The 19,536-nt window shown below is 38.3% G+C and overlaps 1 protein-coding gene across 1 annotated transcript in view; it reads left to right on the top strand.

Moving 5' to 3' along the window:
- The window catches only part of MOCOS (molybdenum cofactor sulfurase), a 206,129-nt gene extending 187,978 nt beyond the window's left edge, over window positions 1-18,151 (top strand). Inside the window, exons 11-15 of the mRNA XM_062500133.1 lie at window positions 3,320-3,444; window positions 4,048-4,153; window positions 8,185-8,311; window positions 10,589-10,693; window positions 17,676-18,151. Of these exons, the coding sequence (XP_062356117.1) occupies window positions 3,320-3,444; window positions 4,048-4,153; window positions 8,185-8,311; window positions 10,589-10,693; window positions 17,676-17,822 (610 nt within the window). The 3' untranslated portion in view covers window positions 17,823-18,151. The remainder of the gene's footprint in view (window positions 1-3,319; window positions 3,445-4,047; window positions 4,154-8,184; window positions 8,312-10,588; window positions 10,694-17,675) is intronic.
- The last annotated feature ends 1,385 nt before the right edge of the window (window positions 18,152-19,536 follow it).

The raw sequence follows: 19,536 nt of genomic DNA, 5'->3' as shown, positions 1-19,536 counted from the left end.
CTACATTTGCTTCTCTGAGTAACACATGAACAAACCAGCAGACCTGGCAATTTCCCCATGGAACCATGCAGACAATTATCTTCTCCTTCTTTCCTACTAGCTATTCAGATGATAAAGAGGATCTTTTCCTCAGAAGTGTATTTTCCTCAGGTACTGGAATCCACCCAAGAGTCATTTGTTTTAACCATCTGTCCCACTTCCCTTAGTGTTGACTCATCCCTAGCCTCCCCATGGTAAGCCCATCTATTACAGGCTGTAAAACAGCCTGAGATAGCTTTCTCTCTGTATGCATAAAATTTGTTGCCATACTGTTTATTGTAGCTTCTCTTTCATGTAACTGACTCTGTCATTTTTATCATATCAAATTGGAAGTTTTCATGGAAAACTTCTTAGAGTTCTGTAAAGGAAGGAAAGGACAGAATGAATAAGAAAGGGTTTATGAAAGCAAATTGCACAGAGTGGACTGTGACTAGCAAATAAACAAGACAGGAAGTAAGGCAGGATGAGTGAACAACATTGATGAGGCTCTGAAACTGCTCAGAGATCCAATAGCAATTGCTGCCAGTTTCCAGTGTTTCAGCAGAGGATCCTCCAGGGCCAAAGATAATGAGAAAAGCAGTTCTTTGCAAGAGGACAGGAGATGATTTGTTGTTTGGGCTCTTTTCTGCAAAGTGTCTAAGGTGAGCAGTGGGACCAAAAGCCTCTGTTAAAAGGCTTTTATTTGGAAGAAAAACCTAAGAATATATTTTCTATTTATTAATTTTGTGCTCTGATGCTGTTATTTCATCCAGTTCTGTTGGCTTACTCTGAATTTAGATTCAGCTAACTGAGAAGAGTACATGATGTAGAATCTGCAAGCAGTCATGTGAGGAAGTTTAATTTCGCTGTAGCCACGGAAGTTTAATGAGCCCAAATTTCCCTTCTGAAGCAATTCATCAGCATTAGCCTTCATCCCAGCAGGGGCTGTCCATCAGCATGTGCTGCTGACATCAGAGGGACATGGCTTTCTGATGCAATGTCTAACAGTGATATAAATGATGAAAGTAAAAGTTAATGTTGATAGGATTTATGTTGTAGAAGACCCTAAATGCTCAAGGTTGCTGCTCTACTGAAATAAGCAGGGAAACAACCTCCCCTTTGACAGCTTGCAATATCAAAGAGATCAAGGGAAGTGTAGCAGTGGTAGAAGACAAAGGTGTAGTTAAGAACAAGGTGAACTGATCCCGTTGTATTATATCCCTTGGGATCAATATTCAGACTTCATCTGTCCTTGTTTCTTGTTCTGTAAATTACCCTGCTAGAGGGACCAGTTGTAACACACTGAAGCTAAATTACATAATAGAAAGATGAGTGGGAAACTCAAGGCAAACAGCAAGTGAAATCAGAGAAAAATAGGTTCTCCTTTATAAATTGCCTGACATGTGCCAAAGGAAATGCAATGCTGACAGATGTAAAGTTATACTCTACAAAAATAAACACAAGCAGAAAACAAGCAGAATTGAGCTACCGCAGAATGACTTTGACTAAGACCTTGAAGAGATTATGGTACTTGTTCAGAAAATGGTCCGACAATAAGGGAAAGCAATTTGAAAGTGCATGTTTTGGAATAGAAAGGCTACACCGTGATATTTGATGAAATACCAAGAGTAGTGTGAGTCTCTAAGTCGTCCACTGTGACTCAAAACAATAAATGCATAAAAAGAGGGCAAAATTTTCCTCCTGATTTATACAGTATTAATTTCCAGCAGGTTGCTAGAGGCAATTGGCTCAGGAAAGGTTTTAAACACCCCTAGAACCTCTGTGAAGCTGGAAAAAGGTATTGGAGGAGTTTGTTTCACCTGCACTGTTACCATGGAAGATTCATGTGTTCTCATTAACAGCCTTCTCCCTAATACAGTGGCTGGCAAGGGCACAGTGCAGACTGTGAAATCTCATGTGGACGCTCACCTTTTGGCCTCTTTCTTTACACAGTGCCTGCATCGCATACTCATACCAGAACACCATTCCAGTTCTAGGGCATCACTGGCTAGGTACAGCTGTGTTTGACATTGGCCCACTCTGAGTGGGGAGAGGGATGCAGATCTGCACCGTAATTCAAAATTCAGAACAAGCGCTGAAGAGATACCTGATCCATGCAGGATTATAAAACCTCCTTGTTTTCACTTCCGCTGGCTTTGTACTTATTCAGTTGAACCCTACAGAGCATTTTGTAAAGCCAAGCCTCTTCCTCTCAATCCTGGGGCTTAACCACCTTTTGCTGTGACAAACAAGATGTCTTCCTGTTTCACAAAGCAGGTGTTTTCCTTAACAGATCAACTTCTTTGTCTGGATAGGACATCAAGGTGAGCATAGGAATGTGACCACTTTCCTTGCTACAGGAATCCTCCCTAGATCAGCATAAGAATTCACATTCCTCTTACATTTGAAGTTAGGTATCAGTTAAATCTCTTTATGTAGTCAATAGAGTTGAACATTGCCACAGTGAGAGTCATCCCATCCCTATAGATGGGAACTACTTTCCATTATCTGTGAATGAAACCCAGACAACTGATTTAAACTAGATGTCTGGATTTTGAAAGATTGACATTAAGTTTACTTAGGGCTGAGGAATCTAATGCCAAATGGATCAGTTTCCAGTGGTCTGATCTTTGGCATTCTTGGATTGAGAGAGGAGGTTTCAAAGTCCCTCTAGGAGAGATTTTATCCAGGTAATGGTAATTCTATTGCCAGCTTGCATAACTCACTAGACATTTTACAAGTAATGGAAATCATCTTTAGAGAGATATTTGGCCTCTGTTAGTGGAACCATGTTTTAATGTGAAATGTCTATACTAACATGAATTAAATTAGAGAAGTAATATCATTGTACCTGATGGGATCATTAAAAATTGCACACAGCAGAGCAGTCTTAATTGCTCTGATCATTGAACTCAGATCGTTCCTCTCTGTTTTTAGTAAAAAGTACAGACCGGAGTGTGTGTACTTCATAATACTGTATTGTAATATTGTTATGTGGGCAACCACTTACTGTACACCAGAGTCAGTGTCTTCAGTGTTATGTTTAGTCCTTTATTCCACAGTAGTTTTCTATACTAAATTAAATTAGGTCCTGTGAAAGTTGACTGCAAGAGGAATGGAGTAAAATTGAGGAAATGGAGAGTTAGACTCATGCAGAGCTTCACGTCAGGCATTCATCAGACAGTATGGATTCTGTACTTCATATTGAGGGAAGCAGAATAAACATCTACACAACTTGACTTCTGTTTTGCAAATTAATGTTTGGGCAATCAAATTTAAACTTCCTCTTCTCTTGTAATAGGGTAAAAACGTATGACTGTGGGGAAAGAATTGCTGGCTGGCTCTCTAGGTTTCTTGGTCGTCCATGTCACTTGATAAGACAAAGTTCAGACGTGAAAAGCAAGTCACATCAGAAAAATACAAAAGGTATGTTGTCATTCTTAAAAATATTTGTGATTCCTCATGCAAACATCAGGCTCATGGACTTCACACTGAGTATATAGGGACCCTGATTAAGGCTCAAAGAGTTATCCAGTATTGATTTAGTCATTATGTTTATACCCAAACTGACTTTTTGCTGCCCTTCTTCTTGTTAAATTTGGTGAAAATGTGCAGATGCACCAGGATGGGGGGGAAGTTACCATCATGACCATGATTTTGTCTGGAAACTCAAAGACCATTTGGAAAAATGATCGGGAAAAATCTAAGAATCAAAGAATTTATTCAGAGACTAAATTTCATTATAAAAATAATTGAAAGAGCACTGAAATTGAAAGAGCATTGTAAATGCATAGATATTAATCTTATAAACTATTTTACAAATTTGGTAAAAATCTCAACTCTACCTCAGTTTCTAGCTGCATTGCATCATTGTCATTTGCAGGTTTGAGGGCATCCTTGGAATATTTCCTTAGTGCCTAGAACCAAATGAATAAACTAGTAAGGAGAATGAGTAAGAGGTCAGAGGAAAGATGAGGTGAAATTACTAATTTTTATAATCATCTTAGAATGTTGGATTGACTATTTTAGGTCTGTCATCTACTACAAACATCTCACTCTCTCTTGTGAATGAAGCACAATACCTCCTGATAAATGTAGCAAGCATTCTGCAACTGAAAGAGCACATTTCTGCAAGGTAAGATGCTTCTGTCTCCAAATGTCTCTCAGTGATCTTGGATTCCAGAATCTTACCATAAGGTACCAATATAGGTGTTTTATGTGGAAATTTAGAGATAGTTACTTTTCAGCATTCAAAAAATACATAGCTACTAAACTGCTAATTATTTTATGACTTCTGAAAATTTGGATTAAGCACATGAGCATCATCTGTCTACCAGTCATCTTTAGGAAAATTTAAATTAATTCTTTGTCAAATGATTTGGTGGCCAGCTACTGTTTGTCAGAAGAACAAGGATAAATATGTTTTCTCAATATAAATTGTATGCAGTTAAAAATATAAAGTCTTACTACTGGCTGAACTGTTTCTCTCCTATGGGAATTATTAAGATTTAGAGTAAATATGCACAACAGAAATACTCTAAAAGTATTTTCAGGACTGGAATAATTTTATTTCTTAATTTCATTTGGCCTTACTTATACAAAGGTGGGAGATAGAACCAGCAAATGAAATACTGAGTCAGACCATGGTTCAAAGATAACAAACCCCTTACCAACCAAATTTTCATATATTGACTACAGGAAATTTTTTGTTTCTTGTATATAACTAGGAAAAGTTCACATTCCACAAAAAATCTTCCCTCAAGCCCTCCATCAAGTCTATGCATCTCATACCCCCAGCATTTGTCTCTGAGCCCCGTCTTCCTGTCTCTCAAAACTTCTTGTAAATTCTTCCTGGAGTCATCTTCTCTCATCTTAGTCACTCTCCAAACATGTCCCCTGCACTGAAAATTCCTGCTTTGCGTAGAAGAGGGATATATGTATGCATATGACTGCAGGAGGATATGTATATAGCTTCAGGATTCAAAACCACTAACTGGATGAAGCATCACTAAGACCACTGGAGCTTGCATTGTCTGAGGGTTTTCCTTCTTTAGGAGAAGGCAGTCGGGCAATTTTAGAATATCATGGGAAATGTCTGTAGTAAAGGTTTGAATCAGTCCGTCTCTCAGTGTTTTCACTACCCTTTTCTCAGTGACAATTAATGCCTTCTTGTGTAGCTTGACTGGCTGGGTTACATCTCCTTGGGAGGGCACTTCTTGCAGACATCCCTTACTCAGGATAGGCTCATGGGCTTTTTCCATGATAAGACTCTGTGAGGAACCTTCCAGGTATGGGATTTGAGTGCAAAGATGAAGAGTAAGAAGCAGCAACCGAGGACAAAGGAGAGCAAGGAACTTCAGTAAAACATTCAATCTCAGGTGATACACTGATTTTATGCCTAATATCTTCCAGCACAACTAGGCTTGTAATCTCCCTTTCCTCAAAGGAAACTCCAGATGTGACTGGAGCTACAGAGGTGACTGAGAAGCATCTCGCTTCTCACTCTGCAGCATGAGTTGGAAATGTCCTCCTTTCCATGCGTTTTGCCATGTAGTGCCTTCTCCGGGTGCTGGAGAAATAAATTCAGATATACAGAATCCTCATTCTGCACCATTGCTAAATCATGCTGCATGAACTTTCCAAATGTTGAACTATCCATTGTACTTTCAAGAGCTGCACTTATGTGTCTTTATTAAATATTGGAGGGTTTTTAGAAAGTATTATTTAGCTTCTTAGCATGAGGGTTTGCTTTTGCTTGATGGAAACCTGCTAAGTTTTACCAAAGAAATTTCAGTTTTCAATTAAGTTTTCATAATTTTACTTTGTATCTTCCATAGGTACAAACTAGTCTTCCAGTTTGCTCTTGGCTCTTGAGATGTGATCTAAAACAGAAACAGCAATTCAGTTTTAAAATTAGAATGCAACATACTGTTGGAGGGCTACGTGTACCTGCAGACATTTGTCTCTCTGGTGTTTCCACTACAGGTCACCTCCATGAAAATCCCTATGTCCTGGCCTAATGCTCAGACGTTCTTGTTAGAAATATAGCCCTGAAGATACAAATATTAATTTTCAAGTTTGCCTGTTAAATATAGGTAACACATTCTTCATTGCAAAGCCCACTGCTGTGAAAATCCAAAGCACCTAGGCTGACTTTGGCACATTTTCAAAACAGGCTCATGTTGGGATTTGCAGGATGTAGGTGCCTACCACTCTATCCAACCAATGCATGTTTTGTGGGAGAAGTAATGGAAATTTACTCGGATATATGTTGCCAAGTAAATATCAGCATTTCTGAGCAGCCAGCTGGAGGAGGTGCAAAAGGGGTGAGGTATTCTGGAGTGAGCAGGTTGAAGGCAGAGAGGTCAGGGGTAGGGGCATTGCAGTCTTTGAGTTCAGCAGCAAGGGGTAGATTAGTAGAAGCTTGAAGATTTTTTCAACAGCTGTCTTAGGACACTGCAGGCTCAGCTCTGAGGTTACTGGGCCTTTTGATTCCCCCGCCAGTACAGGCTGGGGTGGCAGGCACTTATATTTTGCAAAACACATTCAGAACCAGAGGCTCCACAGCCGCCAAGCTCCAAGGACCCACAGCAAAGCTGGGAAGCACAGCAGCACAGTTGAACGTGTTCACAAATAACTGCTATTTTCCTCCTTGTTTGTATGAGCTCTGGCATAATCTACACTTCCTGTTGGCTCCCATCTCCTGCATTCATTATGAATTGTGTCTCAGCCGTGGGATTACCTGTGGGATCTTGAGGGAAAACCTGCAGCCTTGCAGCTTCCCATCCCACCTTCTACCCCCAGGCTGCTGGAGCCCTTGTGAACCTCAGGGCTCAGTGGAGCTGGGCTTTGTGGTTTGACTGAAAGTCTGCACAATTTATCCTTTTGCACTTTTGTCTACTAGAGAAGATCATCCAGACTGTTTTAAATAAAACCAAGCTCTTTTTTTTACCTAACAGGCCTCCTCTGCCAAGGCTGCTTGATGTGAAGTTTTCCCTTGTACTAAAATACATTTTAAACTGTATGTCCTTACCTTTTTTTTTTTTTTTTTTTTTTTGGACAGAAATGCCTCTCTTCACTGCTTACAGAGGTTTCTGCCTCTGCTGTAGAATGTCATATCCCAAAGTTGTCAGACTACAGTTTATGGAGTATCAAAAATGGTTCATGTCCACAACAGCTAATGCAAAAAGAAACATTATTCTCCACTAACAGTGGCACTGAGAGAGCTCTCTGGAAAATTTTAATGTCTGGCGCTTTTTTTTGGTGCTTTTTTATGGTGGTTTTTTTGTTTTGTTTTGTTTTGGTTTTTGTTTTTGGTTTGGTTTTTTTTGTTTTTGTTTTTTTTTTTTTGGTTGGTTGGTTGGTTGGTTTTTTTGGTTGTTTTTGGTTGTTTTTTTGGTGCTGTTCATGTACTCCTTTAGAAGAGTGAAGAATGACACTTCAAAGATACAGCAAGATTTCTGATATTTGTATGCAGTCTGCTGCTTTTTCTGTCTCATATACATTCTCGACACTGACACAAATCTACACTCTGGCAGCTCAAATGCTTGTAAAAAGGGGGAGATATCACCACACAGAGATTAATTTTTTTTAAAACACCATCGTTTTGCGCAATCTGCTGCCTCCCAAAGGCAAATAATAATAATATGGGGGATATATTCTCTCATAAAATTATTTTACTGGCCTTTTTCACCTTCAGCAACTGCTGGTTTTGTCCCTTCTGACATTGCAGCATGTGCAGAATAAAATTTTATTTGCCTTCGGTTCTAGAAGCTTCTATTTGTACAATATTTAACAAGTAAAATGATTACTAACTGAAAAGATCTGTTTATTTCTTGCCATTTGCCTTATATATAACAAATTGGGAATTTTCTCATAAGCATGGTTCACAATCACCTGTCTACATGTTTTCATAACTACAGTTCCAGGTTACACCTCTGAAGAAGCCACTTACAGAGTTATATATGTTATAGTTGAGAGGTTACAAATTATAGTTTAATGCCTTGTGCCATTTCCCTAGCCTTTGTAATAAAACTTGGTCCAGGTTATTATGGAGAAACATTTGCTAATCACATGAGTGACCAGATTCTTACAGCATAATCATCTAGTGCAAAATTAGTTAGTAATTTTATTTTTTTCTTTTGCTGTATTAACTCTGTGAGACAGATTGAAGGAGCCATTGGAAATAGAGGAATTGATCCGACGTTTCCGTGCCAACATTGTCATCAGTGCACCAGAGTCCTTTGAAGAGGAAGAGTGGGTTGAGATTTCAATAGGTGCTCTGCAATTCCAGGTGTGACCTTTTCTGTCTTGTCCAAAACCCAGTATATCACAAAGCATTTTGATTCCTAGATACAAACCAATTTTTGCAAGGCTTTGACTAGAATATAGGCAGTATGCTTTGTGCAGGTGAAATTTATGAAGTGTGTAAAAAAAACACAGTGATGTGTACTGCGACAAATATACTTCAATATATTAAAGAGGTTTTGCCACATGTCTCCACACTTTTATTGAATTTCATAATTCATAGCATTTCTTATTGTTATCTATCTGAACCGAATAATGATCAGATTTTTGAGGCAGTTTACAGCACACGTTTAGCCAGCACTCCAGTAGAGAATACTTATTGCTGTTAAGCACCATAGTCCAAATGTAACCTCACATTACTGCAAACTGATTGCCAAAAGACTGGACATGAATATAAGTGAACACTCATGGTCTATTGCCCTCTGTTGTATTCATCTTATCCTAGTCTTCACTCAAGGAATGTTTCGAATTCTAGCCTGGTAGAATTTTTTGGTATGTGCTTCATATCATAGCTAACAACATGTCCTTTGTACTGTAAGGAAAATGCTGAAGAGTCAGACCTTGTTTGTAAACACATTCTTTCAAGAAAAACTCTGAACAAAGAATCTGTAAAAGCTACACATGACACCTAAGGGAATGATGCACACGTGTATTAAATATTCTGCTGATTCTTTTCTGGTCAAGAGATAATGAAATATGTATTTGAAGAGGCTTTGCCTAGAATGTGAAAGTGGCTTATTCATTTTTTTGTTACAGACTGTAATTTAAGTGTGAATGACAGGAGCACTGAGGTCAAATCTAGAAGATGTGATAGGCATCACTCCTTTTTTTTTCTGGTCAGCATGTTCTAAGAAACTTTTTCAGCAAGGGTGAAAAATACTGCTTTTCTGCTCTCCTCTTATGAGTACTTTGATCAGTAAGCTGCAATATGAGTTACAGAACACTAAGGAAAAATTTCTCTAAGTAAGAAATGAGGAACACAAGGGACAAAATCCATGGTATATAGATTGTTGGAGGCTGGAGTTACCCTGGGGAGTTCAGCTGAGGATCCTGTTGATGAGTTACTGTAAAGCTACAAAATAAAAGGCATTCCTATTTCTGGCATTGATGTACTTTAGGAATACAGGACAAAAATAGAATGGCTTATGCAACTTACATTATCTTTTCCCATCTCTGTTAGATCCATTTTCAGATACTGATGTTGTAAACAGTAGAAATTATGTTAATGCTTCTTTATGCCACAAAAATGGTAGAAGCTGTTGAACAAAGTAAAGCAGGAAAAAATATTTCCTTCTCTGTCTTGTTGTTCTTTTAATAAAAAAAATAGATCTGTGGAAAATAATTTTCTAAAAGAGCTGATGTTTTGTGTTGATGATTATGCTGAAGAATTATACAAACAGTCTAGAAGCATCTCAAAAACCTGACATATCACTTCAGGTCAGCATATAAAATGTTTGAAGTATACAGTTTAACTACTTGCCCCATTTGAAATTTATGGCACATTTTACAAAAGTAGAATGTGTACACTGGGATAGTGTAAGATGTAATTTCTGTAATGTACATCTTTGCTAAAGTTAGGGATGCAGTGTTAAGTAGAAGTGCAGTATGTCATCCTTCTCCATTTTAAAGCTCTAAGAAGAAATTTGTTGCAGGGTTGGGGTTTTTTTTCCCTAAAAGCATACTTTAGTTCAAACAACAGTTAACTTCAAGAATAATTACATATTATGTTAACATCATGTATAATAGAGAATAGAGGATGAATTGTTTCTTCTGATGAGACTAACTTGTATATTTGAATATTTTACATTCTGAGTATCTAGAAGTGCCATGCATATAAGAAATATATTGTGCATTTCAGCTGCACTAAAACAGTCCTAAGAAAATTCTCCTCGGGTTGAATACTGAGGCATTGGCTTAATTTTGTATTCAGTTCTTTGGCCAAGCAGCCCTGCTAACGCACAGAAGAAGTGAAGCCATCAGGAAATACAAATATGTAAATGTCTGGTATTTCTCAGATTCTGTCTCTGAGAAAGTTTTCCGTAAAAAAAGAAAAAATTGAATTAAAAATTCAGTGAGACTTGCAAGTAGACGTACTACATTAAGTGAACAGACTTGAACTTTTACATAATGAAAGCTTGAAAAACCACAGGAAAAGTATGCAAAAGGTATGTGTTTAAGATATTATAATGGTTGGAAGCTTGTACTGTTCAATGCTGTACTGCTTTGATAAACAGCCATGAACTTTCTTTAACTAAAATTTCAGGTTGTGGGTCCATGTAGCAGATGTCAAATAATCTGCATTGATCAACAGTCTGGGGAACGAAACAAAGAAATTCTGCAGTCCCTGTCTGCTGCCAGAGGTAGAAAGGTCAGTACAGTACTTCTAAATAGCTGTAATGAAAGACTTTATTGCATGGGTAGTGAAATATCTGCTGAGATAATATTCACAGTTAAGTTGTTGCCATTTGGATACTTTTCTGTAAAAAGAGGATGCACTTACAACCCAGATATAGCATGATTTATTTCTATAAAATGATCAATACATTTTTTATTCAGAAATGGACTATTAATATGTATTATTTTTAACTGAGGTTGCTTTTACTCAGTATGTACTTCTTTAAAGTGTGTTTATTTTGGTTTTAAAAACACAAGCTGATACACTGATGTCTTTTAAGAAAATAAATATGCTGAAAAATCAGAAAGTGTTTGAAATTAAACAGTTGATGTGTAAGACTAAACTTTGTTCTTACCCTGAGAAATTAGTTAGCAGGAAAAACTGGGCAGATGTGAATATAGTCAAAATGGAGAGTAATTGCTTAAGGAAGTGACCAGAAAGTAAGTGTGAAACACAGGTGTTTATTTGAGGTCCTGCTTCCTAAGGTTGCATTGCTTCTTGAGAGCACTCAGATGATGGCTAGACAGTTCGGCATCCCAAAAGAACCACAGGTCTCCTCATACATATTTATTTAGCTGAAAATCCTTCTCCAAAATTCATTGTTTCCTGTTGGTTAAGCTTCTGTTGTTAAAGTGTCTCAGGCAGATGGGGCTCCGGAGCCCTGCTAGAGACGAGCACAGCACCGGCACAGAGCAACAACAAATAGGCTGAAAATCATTCAACCAAACAATGCACAAACAAGTTACAAATACTGCATTCTATGTTTGGACAGGAAAAAAAAAATTGATTTGTCTTGGTGACTCATAAAGCAACAAAGGGCTTTCTTTTTGTTGGCTGTTACCGTTGGTGCATGGATCCGTGTCGGAGCCAGCCCGGTGCTGAGAGCCAGGGAGAGGCGCAGGCTGGGCCGGCTGTCGAGGCACAGCTCCCCCTGACCTGAGCTGACCTAGGCTCTGCTCCAGCTCACCACAGTACAGGAGCCTTAGTGAGAGGAGCTCCTGCCCACGGTGGGTAGCCTGAGGACAGGGGCCCTTCCCAAGTATTGGTGAGCCACAACTGCGGCACCTGGGACACTTCGGAGAACTCGGCACTGGGATGCTCCCTGCTGCCACATGACGTGTAGTATTATGCAGAGGACTTTTTCTGCCCATATGGGTTTTACTGGACTATGACTTGAAACCTCCGTTGTGAGAAAGCACTCTTCACTCAGTGAGAAAATGGCAACAAAACCTTACTGAGGACGCAGACTCTCAGGAGAGGCAAAACATCTTCTGTGTGCTTCCCCCAGCAAAGATGAGTTTCTCTTTCATTCTGATTAACTCAGCAATGAAGATGTTTTCTTGATGCACTGCTAGAACTGAGTGGCTCAAACTGAGCAAAGCTCTCCTTCCCTCCCTCTCTCCCTCCCTCCCTCTCTCAGCTGCACTGATATTCACACTGCAAAGACACAGGCATTCAGCCTTTTTTATTTTTTCCCAGCCTTCAGCGCTGCTGGCAGATGGGGTCTTGTGAGCATGCCCTGCTCTGGATAAGGATGAGTCCTCTGGCTTAGCTGACAATTTAAAGGGAGAGTTTGAACTGGTACCTTTGCCTGGTCTGGTCTGAGAAGACCTCCAAGCCCATCCCTCCTGCAGGTCACCTCTGTGGTGATAGGCACCAGGTGATTATCAGTGAGCAGCACCCAGGAAGGACTATGGCATTTTTAGCATGCTCAGCAGACCTAACAGACAACATCGATCCAAACCTTTCACAGCTCACAGTGGGGAGAGAGAAAGAACATCGAGTTCATGTGACTTTGTTAAATCCCAGAGCTAATACTTCAGTGACTCATATCTCTACCATGTGCTTTTCTAAAGCCAAGGAGTCATCTAATAGACTTCTTTTTTTTTTTCAGATGCAAATTCAGTGAGGGAACTCAGCAGTGTTTGCTCCCATCTCTCAGTAATCAGATTCAAACTACAAAAAAACTATTGCAGAAAAATAAGATTTAAGATAATTTCCCATGTTTTTTGAAAGGTGCTATAGCAAGTTGATTGCCAAAACATGAAAGATGCTGCACACAGAAAAGGGAGCCAGATGTCAATATTTGCCATTTTATTTTGTTTTTTTCCAGGAACACCAACCTGAAAAAATTGCATTCAAATTTATCAGACAAGTAGCCCAAATATTAGCACTGCCAATGAACTTCAAAAATGAGCTAAATAATGTAAGGCTTGTAAGATGTAGTTTGATATTTATTTCTAAAATCCTGTTTTTCTCCATATCTCTGAGACTCTGAGAACCTGGTGCTTCAAACTGAATGATGGAGCCTTTGCATAGATGGATTGCAGATGAAAGTCAGAACCAGCTACTGTAACTAGCCACACAAGCAATTTGCATCTTTCCTGATAAATGTAAAGCATGGTTCTGAAGCCTTGCCTGTTACTTTTTATGAAACCTGTTATGTCATTGTTTGACATAAAATGTAAACACCTCTATAAAGTGAACTTGAGCTCTGCTTTCTGAGGAAGCACTCATAAAGGATTCCTTTTGTAATTTTTGACTGGAAAGGAAAGATGAGCTCTCCTTGTGTGACAGAGTGCTCTCTTGCTGCAGGAGATTAGGAAAGACGAGATAGCTCCATTAAGCAAATGGCCACATGCTGTTTCACATGCCTCACCACCAGACGCAAAACACACATGGATGGAAATGGGAGAACACAGAATTCCTGCCTCTCTTTGGTGTTTTGCAGATGCTGTTTAGTGCTAAAGATAGCGGAAGCCCTGTGTGTAGATGTGCGACAGTGCTATAAGCTGGGACTTGCTGTCAAGGTAGCAAAGAAAATTATTGCATTAGCAGTCTGCCCTGGTCTAAATATATGGATAGCAGTACATCAAGGGAAATCCAGTATGTTTGCACATGCCTTCAAACACTAAAAGGCTTGCATTTTTTCCTGGGGACTGTTGATCTTCCTTTATGTATCTCAGTGTGCCTTGGGAGAGCTTCTTTTCCTGTAGAATTAGATGCTGTGCCTTTGGATTGCTTACTGAAATATTAGAGAGGATAGCAAATGACCTCTCATATCTGATGCGTCATTATCATTATTTTCATAGTAATGCAGGGCTTTACACCATGTAATGCTTTTCATTCAAATATCTGGAATGTTTGAGAACAGTGGTTGTTGTAATTAATAGGCCTCTGAATTAATATAGTTCTCTTTTCTCATTGGTGGCTGAACTGGAAAATTCATTTATTTAAGGTAGAGCAAAGGAAAATCAGTTCTTAAGGAAACATTCTACAGTCCAGGTATTTTCAACAGAACAATACGGGGTTTTATTTACACCAGCTCAAAAATTTCCTGTTTTCCAATATTAAAAACCAATCAATCAAAATCACAGTACTTCCTCTCTCCTATTTTGTAAAGCTTTAGATTCTAGTAAATCTAAAGGTAATAAAACATGATTACATTTGAAAAATCAATTTTAATAATTACATCTCCCAAACCTTTGGATGAGAGGGAGGTTATCTTATGGTATGCTATGAATAAATGATCAGACCTGGACAGGTAAGTTTATCTGCTGGAATATGACAGCTGAGAACTACATCTGGGGGCAAAATCCAGAACCCATCCATGCTAAGTACTAGCATGCAGTATAATTTATGTGCTTGTTACACATTCTAGCAGGGTATTTCTCTACAGGTTCTAGTCTCTGTTACCTGATTCTTTGGGAGCTGTAGCTCGAAGCTATCTCACCTCAGGCCTTTGTCGGAGGCAGCCCCTCAGGTTTCTGTCTTAATGGAGGGGATAATGTACACAGGGTATTTCTCTGTCAGTGACTTTCTGAGCAGAGCATAATACTGTTCATCCAGTAAATGAACTTGAAACAACATGCAAGAATGACAGCATTTCATAGCTCCTCCTTTAAGTGAGTGTGATGACTATCATATGATTCACTGTTGGCAAGAATATGTATGTTTTCTCTAGTTCTCCCAGCAGTGAAGTGGTCAACTTTTTCCTAATCAAGAAGCTTTAAATTTTTTTGTCCCTGTAACATTTTCCAGTGATGGGAAGAGTCTTGACTGCCAGATAAAGCCACTCACAGTCCTGCACTCCCTGCCCAGTTCTTGGCGTGGTCTGGGAAGATTATATGCAGAATAAAATGCCCTTGAAATCAGGAAAAGGTAGCAAGCAGAGATTATGTGGTTCACAGAGCTCAACAGCTCTGCAAAATGTAATCTCTGCATCTGAAAGCCTCATTTGTGAGGATTTCTACATTTTGTCTTTCCCTTGAAACAGAGCTGAAGTGGCAGATGCAGCTTTTGTGCTTGCTTGGCAGGGGTGTGTGTGTGATTGCTATTATCAGTACTTGCTGAGTCATTATTTGTAATTATTGGAAAAAACAGGAAAATTTACTTAAAAGATGTTAACTCCACTTCTGGCAATTACAGGCTAAATTTTGAACATTCACTGAAAAAAAAAAAAAAAAGAAATGAGGTTGGAGATTCCAAACAGGCATTAGTATGAATATATGTATACCATCAGTATATCATCACCTTGGAAACTTCTTGAGCATTACTTATTGAAAAAAACACTGACCCTTTAGATGCCCAATCAGAGAAGAAAAATACTAAGGTCAAGTATTAAAGCAGTATTTGAGAACTCCTGAAGACAAGATGCATTCAGACATGCATTTTCTTAAATAATTCTGAATGCTTAAAGGTGCATTCAAAAAACAATCCTGCTAAATGATTTTTCAGTAACAAGAATCGGTAAATTAAGTTCTTCACAGTGAAAAATCTGCCCAGATGAATGTTAGTCTCATTGTAAGCTATATCAAGATGATAATAGAGTAAATATAAATAAAAACTTCTCAAGCATCAAATAAACTCATTTACATGGATGAGTTGTAAAATTGTTCCTTTGTGAAATGTGGTGTGAACTAATATTAATTTTTCAATATTTCTTTTATAAGTGCCTGACTTTTTTAAAAAACAAAATCATGGCAACTATCATTTCTGCACTAGGATATAGGAGATGAATCCAACTTACTAACCACAAGGCTGAAAAATACATTATTTATGCCAATGGAGAAACTTGTCAATGAATGAGAGAAAAGCAAAAATGGAAAAAAAAAAAGACTTATGTATTCTAATATTTTAAATGAAACAGTTACTAACACCATTACGGGATCATGGTTGATCCAACAGAGTCACTGTTGCTAGAGGGCTGGGATCTTACAGTGCTGCAGTCATTCCTCAGCATTAACTTTAGAACACTGACACAAGGATGTGCCCTGTGTCCACCAAATGTTGACACCATTATAGCCACTGGTACCCAAAAGGTGCCAGCAGTAGGATAGGCATGATAGGTCCAGCTCATGCCCTCCATGTGTCACATGCCATTGAGATAAAGCAATAGCAGAGGTAGCCAAAAGTTCCTAATCTTAGGGCCCATTTTTCTCATTGATATTTAGAGTGACAAATGGAACAGAAAGACCCACATTCAGGGTCTGAGGCCACGTTTCGATCTCTGCTTTACAGCATCTCTTTTACTTGGGAGTAGGTCTCAACCTTAGCTATCATGAATTCTTCAAAAACTAAGAGCTGTTCTCTGTTACCTCATTGCTGCATCTTTATTTAATTACGCAGTGCTAGAATAGGAGACAACATACTGCCTTCATATTTGGTCTGCGAAATATGCCCCCTTAAATTCTTTTTTTTTTTCCATTATTGCAATCCCTTTTACCTACTGTTTTTTTTTAACCTGCTGTAAACGTAATTCACTCAAATTTGGAATAATTGATCTGAACAATGGCAGTAAATGTAATCAGGAAAAAAAAAGGGTAATAGAATTTTCTTTTTAAGTAATTTCATTTGCTTATTTATTTACTCTACACTTTATAATTACTTGTACTTTTTCGCTGCCGTCTACCAAAGCTAAATACTTTTTTTGAAACCTGTGAAAAGAGACAAGAAAATTAATATTGGATTTCCAAGGTCCTCAGTTTAAAGAGCAAAGACTTTCTGAAGTCTAAAACTCTGTTATTAATTTGACATGGTCTTCAGTGTTCCTTTTTTTCCTACTTTACATATTTTTTTATTAACTGTTGTCTAATTCTTTGGAAAATATTGTCATGAGATGACAAATCTTTTTCTTGCATATTTCTAAATTCTCCACTGTTGGAAAATGAAACCACAAAACCACACCAGTCTCTTCCTGTAGCATTTCCAGATCACACCCACAACTGTAACACTCAACTACTTAAGATTAAGACCTCACATAAGAATGCAGACACTCAGATCAGGTCTTTGGTGCCTGTGAGGATTGCATGGTCAGTGGGAAAAGTGGATATTCCGTTCTTCTTTTCTTAATTACTCAGTATCCCAAAGACATATTCTAAGTATTTATAATGACATTTAACAAGTGGGAGCAACAATAAAAAAAAGCCCTTTCTGAATATTTTCTGTAAAACATGCTAAAATATTCAAAAAAACAAATGAAGGGAAACTCACAGAGGCTAGGCAGAATAAAGTTCTGTTAACAAAGTGAATAATTCATGGTAAGAGATGTAAGACTTCCTCACTTTTGGAACATACCAGTGTTCCCATGCTGCAGAGCCATTGTTTGTGACAACACATTAACTGTATTTGTCAAGAAGCCAGAGTGGACATTAAATAACAAGATTGTGAGGGAGTGTGAATTACATATATGATACTATGGAGCTCATGATGAAATACTGTGTTATTTATCCACTTACTTAAGCTATTCTTCTTGAATAGCTTGGTGTTAGCTTCTGTTTACCAGTCTATTATAATTAATGAGTTAAGAATGTTCTTAATTACATGGACGTGGTACATACCTCCTTATTCTTAAAGCAACATTTTTCTTCTAAACGTATCTGGGTTATGAGATCCTCTATAGATTTGGTTACTCTACCACGTATTGCATCTTAATAAATATTTTGCTTTTTTCCAGACCAACTTTGGCGTATACCTGATGAACCAGCCCTTGCACTCATGCTTTCCAGATACTTTATCAGTTGGATCTCAAGTACTGCCAGTGCTGAAGGAAAACACAGAAATCCAGCCTCCATCATCCAATGAAGAAAAATGTTCAGGATAGATTCTCTGGTAGAGATGAAATTTTTATGCAAGTACAGGGAAAAATCAGTAGTCAATTACTAAAAAAAAAAAAAAAAATAGAAAAAGCTTCCACTCATTTGCTTCTGGTAATTTTCTGTTTGCTGTAAATGTTATCAGATGGCAAACTGTTGATAATTACAGCTCTCCTACATGTTTTTGCTTGTGATTAGGTTGCAGCAGCCATACCTCTATTTTGCACAATTGCTTCAGGATGCAACAGGTTTGATCAAGTTTTACTGGTGGATGACTCCCAAAACATGCCCAACTTTGTTGTTGGAAAGCCACATATCAATGAAGGAAAGTAAACACAATAATACACTGCTTCCTTCCACTGCTTTGTCAAAACCCTAATTAGGAGAGAGGATGCAAGACATTTTAGAATCAATGTAGGTGGGAAGAGAGCAGTGGGAGAGTGGTATGAGAGTAGTAGTGCATTCAGCTTTTCCAAAAGGAAACTGAAGGTGATACATAGACAGTCTGAAAGCAGTGGGAAAAAAGGGAATTATTGGGAAATCTCTGTCTCCCCCTTGGCAAGTAGTGTGTGAGGATGCCAGCAAGGTGCAAAGATAATGAGGATTCAGGATGCCATTTGCAAAACACATTCCCTGTAAAGAAATCCCATCCATTTATTCTCAGCTTCTTTCTCTTCCATTTTTTACTTTCCATCTGATTATGTGATGTGAAAAAATCCCTGGGATTTTTTATCTAGTGGTGCCCCTGCCTATGGGAGGGGAATTGTAGCTAAATGATCTTGAAGGTCTCTTCCAACCCAAGCCATTCCATGATTCTATGAGTTTCACACTCTTGTTTCATTATATGCTTGTGGATGCTGATACATTATTTCTAATTAGAGATTTTTCAAGTAATACAGTCATTTTCTAAACAAACTTTGTTTATCCTCAGCAATCTCGAATGCCCAGTTGAAGGACCTCTTGAGAGATTGAGTGCTTCTTCATTGCAAATGGGTCAAAGTATTCTTTTTTCTCTACTTTCTGTTTGTTTCATAATGCCCTTCTTAAATGGCTGTTGGAAACTCCTAAAGACGACTCTTGCTTTCTGAGTTAGGAGAACAATTGTATGAAACCTTAGTCTCAAGTATCAATTATTGTGAAAATTACAAAAAATAAATAAAGAAAGACACAGAGTAAAAAAGAAAACCCACATGGAAAGCCTATATAAATCAAGACTGAATACATTGAGACCAGGTGCTTTATGACCCTCAACATGTGTCCAGCTAGCTACGGGATGATTTCATGCTTCCAGGAAGTCCACCTGGGTAACAAAATTCTCCTAGACTGACTGCTCTATTGCCATCTGGGAAGTGGAATTTTGACTCTGCTAAAAGCACTATCAAAACTCACGTCCAATATGATTTAGATCTTCCTTCAGGCAATTTTGGCTCCAGCTGTGTGAAAGTGCTTCTGGCTGAAGCAATCCTTGAGTTGTTTGAGCTTATCCTCTGAGGGGATATGGCAGCTTTGTGAAAGAGTTGGTCAAACAGTCATTCTGAAAGGGAATGACTACCACAGAGCAGCAGAGAATAGGAAGAAGGAAGCCCATCACCCAGTGCACAAATCAGAATTCAAAAATGCTCTTTCTTCTTTCTCTCTTTCCTTTCCTTCCCCCCCCCACCCCGCCTTTTTTTAATGTGTAATGGTTTCTTTTTTTCTTTTGTGCTTTCAAAGAACTGGTTT

Source organism: Cinclus cinclus, chromosome 1 (assembly GCF_963662255.1).
Source record: "Cinclus cinclus chromosome 1, bCinCin1.1, whole genome shotgun sequence".
Classification (NCBI taxonomy): Eukaryota; Metazoa; Chordata; class Aves; order Passeriformes; family Cinclidae; genus Cinclus; species Cinclus cinclus.
This window is presented reverse-complemented; position numbering and strand designations above follow the sequence as displayed.